The sequence below is a fragment of the Gopherus evgoodei genome, chromosome 2, assembly GCF_007399415.2.
Source record: "Gopherus evgoodei ecotype Sinaloan lineage chromosome 2, rGopEvg1_v1.p, whole genome shotgun sequence".
NCBI classification, from domain to species: Eukaryota; Metazoa; Chordata; order Testudines; family Testudinidae; genus Gopherus; species Gopherus evgoodei.
Genome location: NC_044323.1, coordinates 264,529,379 through 264,541,799, shown reverse-complemented (window position 1 = coordinate 264,541,799; position 12,421 = coordinate 264,529,379). Strand labels below are relative to the sequence as shown.

The following is a 12,421-nucleotide window of genomic DNA, read 5'->3' as shown; positions in this document are numbered from 1 at the left end:
CAGGTGTTTCAGGTGAAAGAGACATTAACCCTTAGCTATCTGTTTATGACACGCCCCCCAAATTGCAGACAGTGGGGAAGCTCACTGGCGGCAATTTCCTTCTAGAACTTGAAAATAACCAGGGTAATACAACACATGCACCTTTACATATACCACTAAGTATATAACTAACAGACTTTTACATTTTAAGAACACTTTTTAACTACTGGATTCTGGGAAACTCTCACGGGAGAGTGCATCAGCAACTTTGTTAGAAGCTCCTGTGATGTGTTGAATTTCAAAATCAAAATCTTGGAGAGCTAAACTCCATCAAAGAAGTTTCTTGTTGTTCCCCTTGGCAGTATGAAGCCACTTTAGTGCAGCATGGTCAGTTTGTAGTTGGAACCGCCGTCCCCAAACATATGGGCGTAGCTTTTCCAGGGCGTACACAATGGCATAGCATTCCTTTTCACTGACTGACCAGTGACGTTCCCTTTCAGACAGTTTCTTGCTGAGGAACACGACAGGATGGAAGTTGTGATCTGTTGCTTCCTGCATGAGCACTGCTCCTATAACACGCTCAGATGCATCTGTGGTTACTAGGAATGGCTTGTCAAAATCCGGGGCCCTGAGTACAGGGTCAGACATGAGTGTTGCCTTAAGTTGGGTAAAGGCTTTTTGACACTCATCAGTCCACTTAACGGCATTTGGCTGGGTCTTTTTGGTCAGGTCGGTCAATGGGGCAGCGATTTGGCTGTAGTGTGGTACAAATCGCCTGTAGTATCCGGCCAAGCCTAAGAAGGATTGGACCTGTTTCTTTGACCTTGGGACAGGCCACTTTTGGATAGCATCCACCTTGGCCTGTAGGGGGTTTATGGTTCCTCGACCCACCTGGTGCCCCAGGTAAGTCACTCTGTTTTGGCCTATTTGACACTTTTTGGCCTTAACAGTTAGTCCGGCCTGCCTGATGCGCTCAAAGACCTTTTCCAGGTGTAGTAGGTGTTCGGGCCAGGAGTCTGAAAAAATGGCCACATCATCGAGGTAGGCAACTGCAAATTCTCCCAGTCCAGCTAGTAGACCATCTACCAGCCTCTGGAAGGTGGCGGGTGCATTTTGAAGGCCGAAAGGAAGGACATTGAATTCATACACCCCCGCATGGGTAACGAATGCTGACCTCTCCTTGGCAGGTTCATCTAGTGGTACTTGCCAGTACCCCTTGGTTAAGTCTATTGTAGAGATGAACTGGGCACGTCCCAACTTCTCCAATAGCTCATCGGTGCGTGGCATTGGATAGTTGTCCGGACGAGTTACAGCATTTAGCTTACGGTAGTCCACGCAAAAGCGTATTTCCCCATCTGGTTTGGGTACCAGAACCACTGGAGATGCCCATGCACTGGTCGATGGGCGGATTATACCCATCTGTAGCATGTTTTGGATCTCCCTTTCTATAGCAGCTTGGGCATGAGGAGACACTCGGTAGGGTGGGGTTCTGATTGGGTGAGCATTACCTGTATCAATGGAGTGGTATGCCCGTTCAGTCCGTCCTGGGGTGGCTGAGAACAATGGGGCGAAGCTAGTGCACAGCTCCTTAATTTGTTGCCGCTGCAGACGTTCCAGGGTGGTTGAGAGGTTCACCTCTTCCACGCCACCGTCTTTTTTTCCGTCGTAGTAGACACCGTCAGGCCACTCAGCATCATCTCCCTGGACTGTAAACTGACAAACCTGTAAGTCTCTGGAATAGAAAGGCTTGAGAGAATTAACATGGTACACTTTAGGCTTTAGTGAGGAATTGGGAAATGCTATGAGGTAGTTTACAGCTCCCAGGCGCTCTTGGACCGTGAATGGCCCTTCCCATGATGCTTCCATCTTATGGGCCTGTTGCGCCTTCAAGACCATAACCTGGTCTCCTACCTTGAAGGAACGTTCTCTGGCATGTCTGTCATACCAGGCCTTTTGCTCTTCCTGAGCATCCTTTAGGTTCTCTCTAGCAAGGGCTAAAGAGTGTCGGAGGGTGCTTTGTAGGTTGCTTACAAAGTCCAGAATGTTAGTTCCTGGAGAAGGCGTAAACCCCTCCCATTGCTGCTTCACCAACTGTAATGGCCCCTTAACCTCGTGACCATACACAAGTTCAAATGGTGAAAACCCTAAACTGGGATGTGGTACAGCCCTGTAGGCAAACAGCAACTGCTGCAACACTAGGTCCCAATTATTGGAGAATTCGTTGATGAATTTTCGTATCATGGCCCCCAAAGTTCCATTGAACCTTTCCACCAGGCCATTGGTTTGATGGTGGTACGGGGTGGCAACCAAGTGATTCACCCCATGAGTTTCCCACAGTTTTTCCATGGTCCCTGCCAGGAAATTAGACCCTGAATCTGTAAGGATGTCAGAGGGCCAACCTACCCTGGCAAAGATGTCTGTTAGGGCCAGGCACACAGTGTAGCCCTGGTGTTACCTAGAGCTACTGCTTCTGGCCATCGGGTAGCAAAGTCTACTAAAGTTAGTACGTACTGCTTTCCTCTGGGCGTCTTTTTTGGAAAAGGGCCCAGAATATCCACAGCTACTCGCTGAAATGGAACCTCAATTATGGGGAGTGGCTGGAGAGGGGCCTTGACCTGGTCTTGAGGCTTTCCCACTCTTTGGCATACCTCACAAGACCGGACATACTTGGCAACATCCTTGCCCATCCCCTCCCAGTGGAAGGACTTCCACAACTGGTCCTTGGTTCTGTTCACCCCAGCATGGCCACTGGGATGATCATGGGCTAAGCTTAAGAGCTTCCCCCGGTACTTAGTTGGAACCACCAACTGTTTTTGCGGCTGCCATTCTTCCCGGTGTCCACCAGAAAGAAAGAATTTCCTTGTATAAAAGTCCTTGGTCTATAACAAACCGGGATCGATTAGAAGAGCTGAGAGGCGGTGGGGTGCTCTGTGCCGCCGCCCACGCTTTCTGAAGGCTGTCATCTGCTTCCTGCTCAGCCTGGAACTGTTCCCTTGAGGCTGGGGTCACCAGTTCTTCCTCAGACTGTGGACTTGGGCTTGGTCCCTCTGGAAGCGATGTAGGTGATGGGATTGTTTCCGTTGCTGGTGAACCGCTCTCCGCTGGTGCACCTGAGGGTATTTCAGGCTCTGGCTGAGCCTTTTGGGTATGGCTGTCGTGTGTTTCTGCCAGTTCTGGCTCGCTGGCGCCCTCTGGCGTTGAGGTTGAAGATGTGGTTGCACTTGCTGGTGCTGGTTGCTGTTCCAGTTCCGGGCCTGGGACTGGAGGTGCTGTGGCGGTTTTAGTGGTAGGCATGGAATCCGGGTCCACTACCTCTGTTTGGGTCTCTGGTAACACAGACGGGGCCTCTGTGGACGGCTCAGGAACAGGAATGGATCTGGAAGCTTGCCTGGTTTGGCTACGGGTAACCATTCCCACTCTCTTGGCCCGCCTCACCTCGTTGGCCAAGTCTTCCCCCAGTAGCATGGGGATAGGATAATTGTCATATACGGCAAAAGTCCACATTCCTGACCAGCCTTTGTACTGGACAGGCAGTTGAGCAGTAGGCAAGTCTACAGCTTGTGACATGAAGGGGTAAATTGTAACTTTGGCCTTCGGGTTGATGAATTTGGGGTCAACGAAGGATTGGTGGATAGCTGACACTTGTGCCCCCGTGTCTCTCCACGCCGTAACCTTCTTTCCGCCCACTCTCAAATTTTCCCTTCGCTCCAAGGGTATTTGAGAGGCATCCGGGCCTGGGGATCTTTGGTGTGATGGTGGTGTAATGAATTGCACTCGCATGGTGTTCTTTGGACAGTTGGCCTTGATATGTCCCAGTTCATTACACTTAAAGCATCTTCCATCTGATGGGTCACTGGGCCGAGGTGAGTTACTGGAGACTGGTGAGGTTGAAGGGTAGGGTATCTGTGGCTTTACTTGGGCGGTATGTGGGGTCTTTGGCTGTCCTCGGTTGTAGGGTTTATGGTCTGTGTGCCCCCTGGGGTAATCGTTCCCCTTGACAGTAGCTTTCTTGCTTTCTGCCAGTTCCATCCATTTGGCTCCAATCTCCCCCGCCTCAGCGATATCTTTGGGATTTCTATCTTGTATGTACCGTGTGATGTCTTCAGGAACACCATCCAAGAACTGCTCCATTTGTATGAGGAGGTTCAGTTCTTCCAAGGTTTGAATGTTGTTTCCTGTTAGCCAGGCCTCATAGTTTTTTGCAATGTAGTAGGCGTGTTTGGGAAATGACACCTCTGGTTTCCACTTTTGGGTTCTGAAACGCCGACGGGCATGATCTGGGGTTATCCCCATCCTGTATCTGGCCTTGGTTTGAAAAAGTTTATAGTCATTCATTTGCCGCTTAGGCATTTCAGCTGCCACCTCTGCTAAAGGTCCACTGAGGTGTGGCCTTAATTCTACCATGTACTGGTCTTCGGGAATGCTGTACCCAAGACAGGCTCTTTCAAAATTTTCCAAGAAGGCCTCGGTGTCATCACCTGCCTTGTAGGTGGGAAATTTCCTGTGCTGTGGAGCAATAATTGGCGCCGGGTTGTTAGGGTTGGCTGGCACATGCAGCCTAGCTTTTGCCAAGTCCAGTTCATGTTTTCTCTGTTTTTCCTTTTCTTCATTCTCTTTTTGTTGTTTTTCCATTTCTCGGCGGTGGGCCAACTCTTCTTCTTCTTGCTTCCTTCTGTGGGCCAACTCATCTTCTGCTTGTTTCCTTCGGTAGGCCACCTCTTCTTCTTCTAGTTTTCTTTTGTAGGCTGCCTCTTGGGCTGCCTGTTCTCTTTGGAAGGCTGCCAGTTTCATGTTTTCTTCCTTTTCTTTTATCTCCATCTGTCGCCTGTGTTCAGCTTCTTTGAATTGGTCTTCGGCCTCCACTTTTGTCCTGGTAGACATGGTTCCTGTTTTCTTGTGTTGGGGTGCCCTCCGGTGTTTCTCTTTTGAACTGCAGGCTCTGTTGCCTCCTGAAGTCTGCCTAGCAACAGTGCCTTTAGCTAATCTTCAATGTTAAGTAAACCTGAAAAACCACTTTATTTGCATGCATATAAGTGCTGGTACTTGCCTCCTAATGGGAGGGCTATTGCATGACAAAAGACTGGTGATAGCCCTTAACGACTTCTTGCTTAACATGCAAGGCACACACTGCAGCAGAAAAAAAAAATTCTCTCTGGTTCCCTTTTAAAACCAAACTGTTTCTCTCTGCTAAAAAGCCCTTAGCAGAGAAAAGAAAAATATAATATTCCTTCTGGCTTCTGGATTCTGTCTATATCCCACCACTGCTACACCATATCATAACCTTAGTCCCAGATTTGTACCTTAGCGTCCAAAATATGGGGGTTAGCATGAAAACCTCCAAGCTTAGTTACCAGCTTGGACCTGGTACTTTCTGCCACCACCCAAAAAATTAGAGTGTTTTGGGGCACTCTGGTCCCCCTGAAAAACCTTCCCTGGGGACCCCAAGACCCAAATCCCTTGAGTCTCACAACAAAGGGAAATAATCCTTTTTCCCTTCCCCCCTCCAGATGCTCCTGGAGAGATACACAGACACAAGCTCTGTGAATCCAAACAGAGTAACTTGCCCTCTCCGTTTTCAATCCTGGAAACAAAAAGTACTTCCCTATTTCCCCAGAGGGAATGCAAAATCAGGCTAGCCAATACAACCCACACACAGCTCTACCCCCTGATTTCTTCCTCCCACCAATTCCCTGGTGAGTACAGACTTAATTTCCCTGAAGTAAAGAAAACTCCAACAGGTCTTAAAAGAAAGCTTTATATAAAAAAGAAAGAAAAATACATACAAATGTTCTCTCTGTATAAGATGATACAACACAGGGTCAATTGCTTAAAAGAATAGTGAATAAACAGCCTTATTCAAAAAGAATACAAATCAAAGCACTCCAGCACTTATATTCATGTAAATACCAAAGAAAAGAAACCATATAACTTACTATCTGATCTCTTTGTCCTTACACTTAGAAACAGAAGATTAGAAAATAGAACTACTTCTCCAAAGCTCAGAGACAGCAGGCAGACAGAAACAAAAGACTCAGACACACAATTCCCTCCACCCAAAGTTGAAAAAATCCGGTTTCCTGATTGGTTCTCTGGTCAGGTGTTTCAGGTGAAAGAGACATTAACCCTTAGCTATCTGTTTATGACACATATAAATGCATGTCAGAACACTGGCATCTGTGTCCTTTTAAAAATATTTCATTGGCATTATAGCTAGATTTCTAGAGGAAATGGCACTTGCAGAAGTCCTGCAGGATGAACTCTGTGTGTGTCTGTTTCAGGATACCGGTCTTCTGCTGTGCACTGCTGCTCTCATGGGCTTGCATGCTCAGGTTCAAGCTATATTGTGGTCCATGGATTTTATTTGTGCTACTGTGACTAATTTGATTTCTCTTGGACTCTAGTTGCATGTAAAATCATGCATTTCATTAATCTGGTGTGTAAGTTTATCAAATAGAATCACACACTAATGTAAAAAAATGGAGATTGCATTTCTAATAAGTATTACTTAGACAGACGCTTCATTTTCCACTGCAGATGTGTTAAAATCTGCACACCCTATTGTAAGTTTTTTCCTTCCCAAACTACTTGTATTGATGCAGTAGATAAACAACATTTTTGTGTGTGTTTTCCAGCAAAACCATTTCCAAAACTATTAAAATTTATTGTTTTATTTTGCAGCTAGCTATGGACCAAATCCAATTTGCAAAGGTTGTTTGTCTTGCTCAAAGGATAATGGGTGCATCAGATGCCAGCATAAATTGTTTTTCTTTCTTCGACGAGAAGGAATGAGGCAATATGGAGAATGCTTGCATTCCTGCCCATCAGGGTACTATGGACTCCGAGCGCCAGATATGAACAGATGTTCAAGTAAGTTTCTGTTCTATCTTTATGACTGTTTTATTGATAGACCATAGTTCATTCATGGGTGACTCAATTTTTAAGATGATGTATTGCAAAATATAACAATGATATTTTCACAGATGTCTCAAGATCATCATAAACATTCTTTCCTAAAGGAATCCTCAGTTAACTCATACCAAGATGTACACCGTTCAGCACAATCACTGCACTGTTGCCCAGTGAATTATTACCTTTTTGTTCCCTTAGTTGGGGGATGAACAGAGAGAGAATGAGGTAATGTGGATCTAAACATTTCTCATCTTAATGAGCAACTTCTTAATACATTAAATTTAAAAAGGACTAAGAATTAATTTAGTAATGCCTCATGTACTTTCTAGCCTAATATATGTACATGTAGACTGGTGGGCAGAACAGATATAATATAATCATAAGACTATAAGAATAGTCATACTGGGTCAGACCAAAGGTCCATCCAGCCCAGTATCCTGTCTGCCAACAGTGGCCAATGCCAGCTGCCCCAGAGGGAGTGAACCTAACTGGTAATGATCAAGAGATCTCTATCCTGCCATCCATCTCCACCCTCTGACAGACAGCTAGGGACACCATTCCTTACTCATCCTGGCTAATACCCATTAATGGAACAATCATATGACTGGAAGGGACCTTGAGAGGTCATGTCATCCAGAGCTCTGAGCTGAGGCAAGACCAAGTGTACCTAGATCATCCCTGACAGGTGTTTGTCTAACTTGTTCTTAAATCTCCAGTGATGGACTCCTCAGCCTCCTTTGGAGTCCTGTCATATGCCTAACTCTTATAGTTAGTTTTTCCTAATATCTAATGTAAATCTCTCTTGCTGCAGATTAAGCTGATTACTTTTTATCCTACCTTCAGGGACATAAAGAACAATTGATCCCCATCCTTTTTATAACAGCCCTTAAAATATCTGAAGATGGTTGTCAGGTCCTGGCACAGTCTTCCTTTCTTAAGACTTAACATGCCCAATTTTTTTACATCTTTCCTCACAAGTCAGGTTTCCTAAACCTTTCCTCATTTTCTTCTCTCTTCTGGACTCTCTCCAATTTGTTCATATCTTTCTTAAAGTGTGGCACATAGAACTAGTCACAGTGCTCCAGCAGAGGCATTATCCGTGCCAAGCAGAGAAGGACAATTACCTCCCATGTCTTACGTACAACACTGCTATTAATACATTCCAGAATGATAGTAGGCTTTTTGCAACTGTGTCATGTTGTTGACTCATATTCAGTTTGTAATCCACTATAAAACTCAGATCCTTTTCAGCATTACTACTGCCTAGATGTGTTCCCCCAGACTGATAGCAAACCATTGATAACTACAAGCATAGTCTTTGTATATTCAGCTTATAGTGATTTCATCTCATTCACATTTCCCACGTTTGCTTATGAGACTGTCATGTGGGACTATGTCAAAAGCTGTACTAAAATCAAGATATATCACATCTACAGCCTCCCCCCATCCACTAGGCCAGTAACCCTGTCAAGGAAGAAAATTAGGTTAGTTTGCTATGATTTGTTCTTGACAAATCCATGTTAGCTATTATTTAAACCCTATTATCCTCTAGGTGCTTACACATTTTTTGCTTAATAATTTGTTCCACTACCTTTTCCTATATCAGAGTTAGGATAACTGGTCTATATTTCCCTGGGTCCTCTCCCCCACTCCTTTTTAAAGATAGGGTGTCCTTTTTCTCCTCCCTGCTATTTGTTCCCACACAAAATTCAGGTGACTGAACCCTCACTCCAGACTTGTCACAACATGTGAGTGTTGCTACTTTAATAAAACAGAGGTACCATTTTTTTTAAAAAAAGGCTTTAAAATTTAGTTACTGTTTTGTTTGAGATTTTGCAGCCCACTGTTATACAAAACGATTCAGATTTATGTGTTTGGGCTTGAAAACACCAGTGTATTTTAAATACATGGCACAAGTAATTGCACCCCTATCTGCTAGTTGTGGGTATTCATGTAGATTCTCTATATGCTTATGCCAGGCTGTTATACAGTCTGGCCATCAAGTCTGTCAATGTGTACATTGATCCCACTACTGCCTTGTGTTTTTGATTCTGTCAGATTTCAGTCTAACCAGAATTAGGTCACCAAACCACTAAGAAAAACCTTTTGTGCTTCTTGAAATGGAGTTGTCACCAAGTACGTGGCACTTATCCCTTAGAGCTGAACTAATGCAGCAGTATGGTGTCGAGGTCCACTATGCTTGTAGAATGTGGTGCTATCTTTCAGGTGAGACAAAAACCCAAGGTCCACCTGAGGTCATTCTGTGGCACTTTTCACAAGAATAGAAGCATTAACTGCTTTGGCCAGATTCCAACTCATGAAATGACATTCTGCCTGTTCTTCTAAATTCCCTGTGCTGTTTCAGTTGGATACGTTATTTTTCACTTCTTGCTCCCAACTGTTATGTAATGTTGCTGAGTGCTGCCTAATATTTACCATGTGGCTACATGGAGGATTAAATGATCCCAGTGTATATCTTATTTATCCCTTTTATAAAGTGTGTTGGGATCTTGGCCTTCATTTGCATAGTTTAATTGTGAACTCAGCAACTTGTCCACTTTAAAGCTTTTTTTATTTAAACTGGGGCTGTAAAAATGTGTCCATTTTGTTCAAAAACCATTTCCATTGTGGTTATGGGAAATATGTCCTAACATAACTGTTAGGTATGTAAGTTTGTTTCCCAGCAGTAACGTAATAGCAAGGACTTTCTTGAGTTAGATAAGGGTTAATATGTCTGTCATTCAATACTTTCTTCAAGGAAAAAAAAATGTTTGTGGGTAGAGTTCGTCATGAGAAATTACTTTAACTTCCTTCCACTACACGATGTACACAAGGTAATTTTTAGCTGTGGCAATGTTCTTAATCCTGAACTAAGAGGCAGATTCTTCAAAAGCACAAATGTAAATTAAGTGCCTGACTTCCATTGATATTCATTGACAGTTGGACACCCGCAGTGGTGCTGGAACAACTTATATAGTGGGGGTGCTGCAAGCCATGAAACAAAACTATAAATCCTGTATATGATGGAAACCACTTCAAGCCAGCGGGTGCTGCCGAACCCTCAGCACCCCTAGTTCCAGCAGCCCCGGAACTGCCCTTTTGTACCTTTGAAAAATCTTTCCCTTGAGATTAATGATGCAGCTGTATTTGAAGACCAATTCTGGTTCCTCTCAAGTGATTTCTGTGCAAAGATTATGTTAAAGAAAATCACCAACTGATTTATATTTATGTCCCAGCTTTGTCTTCGTTTGGTGATCCTGTGACATACATAGAGACATAGCTAGCAATTGTATTCTTTAGAGGTATTCAAAGTAAAATAAGATAAATAAGAAAAAGTATAAAATTCTTCTTACTTAATGTAGGATGTACTTTCTGAGTCTATCACCTCTTGATTTTATTGCTCAGATAGTATTTTCTCAGTTAAAAATATCAAAAATGCAGGCTAGGTTAAAATCCCTTGTGGGAGTTTCAGGGGTTGATTTGTATTAGTTAAAATGATTTCTGTCCTATTGTCTTTATAGGCACAAAAGCAATTTAATATTTTATTATTGGAACATTTGCCAATTTGTGCTAGAGGAGCAATAGAGCATATTTTTATAGAAAATGTTGACATGGTTTTAAAAGCATCAGTATTGCCAAACATAACACTGTAAATGCCACAGCCAAATGTAACAGCTCCAAAATTATGAATGTTGTGAATTTCAAACTAATTTTCTTTGCTAGATGCAACTGATTTATGCATTTTGAACTTGGAAGGCTATTTTAAAATTTTTCTGGTCACAGTGAGTCGTGTAATTCAAGGATGGTTTGTGTACAGGAATGGACACAGTTTCTGGTGGCGGGGAGACAACTAATCTCACTTTAAAGTGACATGAATTCTTTCTTGAATATTTGAGGTATGAATGAACAATATATTGAGGACATAAAGCTGAATGATTCTGTGTAATCTTTGCTGTAGAAAAGGAAATACCCAAGAGAGGAATGATGTTTTGTTTTTCTCCCTAACCTCTGAATAGAAGAATCTCAGAAGGAAATAAGCTCCCAGGAAAGTCTACTATTTGTACCGGGGAATAAAATGAAACCCATCACCTAAGTGTATTGGTTCTACATTAGCTTGACTAAGACAAGCCCCTCCTGAATCTTTTAATTTAACCTATGCCTAAACTGACCTTTGCCATTCCCTTTTTGGAATTTACAAGAGTGTGGTGATTCACCATTCTCTTCACCTTTGACTAGGTACTCAGACTATTACATAACTCCTCTTTCCATCTCATAAGTCAGGTTCCTTCTCACCAAGGTGCCAAATAGCAGCATCCCCAAAGTTGTCGTCGTCAGAGTGTAGGGCTACTGCATCTGTATTTCCTCTCCTTGGTTCACCAAAGACACACTGTAGGTCCCCACTTCCTTAGCCATCACCTCTCTTGGTCAGAAACCTGCATCTCTCTCCCTCCTGATGGGTTTTTCCCCTCGTGAACAGATCCTCGCCTACATTGTAATATCCCCAGCAAGCCAGATGGTCTGAACAGGTCACCATCTGCACTTCACTTTCTCTTTTGAAGGCTATAAACAGCTGTAAATGCCAGCAGTTAGAAGTTACCGTACAGCTCTTTATAAGCTAGTACATTTAATCTTAAGGTGAAAGCATTACCAAGAAAACATTTTATATATATATAATAGTTCCTATGTACATGATAAACGCTTACCAGAGGTCATCCATCAGTCTTATGGGCCTCAGTAGGCCAAAGGTCTTTCAGCCCCTACCAGGAAGCACTGGTTTCCCCCCTTGAACAGAAGGTCCTGTCCGTTTGCTAGATCAGGAAGAAGGCCCTGAATTAGTTTAAAGTCAGGCTGTTTATCCAAAAATCCTTTCTTTGTCTGTTGGGCTCTGGAGAATCCTGTTTGAACTGGTATGTGCACACCTCTCCAGGTGATAGTACTTCTCTGGAGCAGTTATAATGTGAGTGAATTTGTCTAATCATCAGCCTCTCTCCCTCCCTTCCCCCCACACCAATTCTAAGTTCCTGGAGGACCTGTGGTCACTCTCCCTGTCACAGGGTCTACTTACCCTGTGTGGCTGCATCTGGAGATTAGCTCTGCCCTGTCTGACACTCCCTTCCTTCATTCACGCAGCAGCTCCCCTTGCTCTCTAGGTGTAGCAGTACTTCCTCTTCATGGCCTGGCCTTCCAGCAAAGTCACTATACAGTTTTCCTTTTGTGGGATAACAAAGTCTCCCCTGACAAGCTGTCTGGGTGCCATTCCAGGCAGTCTTCCATGTCAAGACTGTGCCATTTTCTCAGTGACTGGTTGGGGAAGCCAGACCCACTTTCTGCAGCCAAGATCTCCACTGTCTCAATCCCCTCTGCCATTTACCTGGGCTTCTTCCTATTTTGCCTTCTGTGGGCTTTCTGCTCCACCTCTTCCCCCCCGCCGCCTGGGGTAAACCCTCCATCAGGATCAGAATCAGGGCTTCTTCTCCCCTGCCCCATGGGTTTCCTCCTCTCCTCATTAGGCCCAGGGAGTGACTGCAAATTT

At 44.0% G+C, this 12,421-nt stretch overlaps 1 protein-coding gene across 4 annotated transcripts in view; it reads left to right on the top strand.

Moving 5' to 3' along the window:
• The window catches only part of RSPO2 (R-spondin 2), a 176,751-nt gene that overhangs the window by 69,473 nt on the left and 94,857 nt on the right, over positions 1-12,421 (top strand). For all 4 annotated transcript variants that reach the window (XM_030549601.1, XM_030549602.1, XM_030549599.1 and 1 more), the window contains one exon: positions 6,658-6,846. In XM_030549601.1, the coding sequence (XP_030405461.1) occupies positions 6,658-6,846 (189 nt within the window). The remainder of the gene's footprint in view (positions 1-6,657; positions 6,847-12,421) is intronic.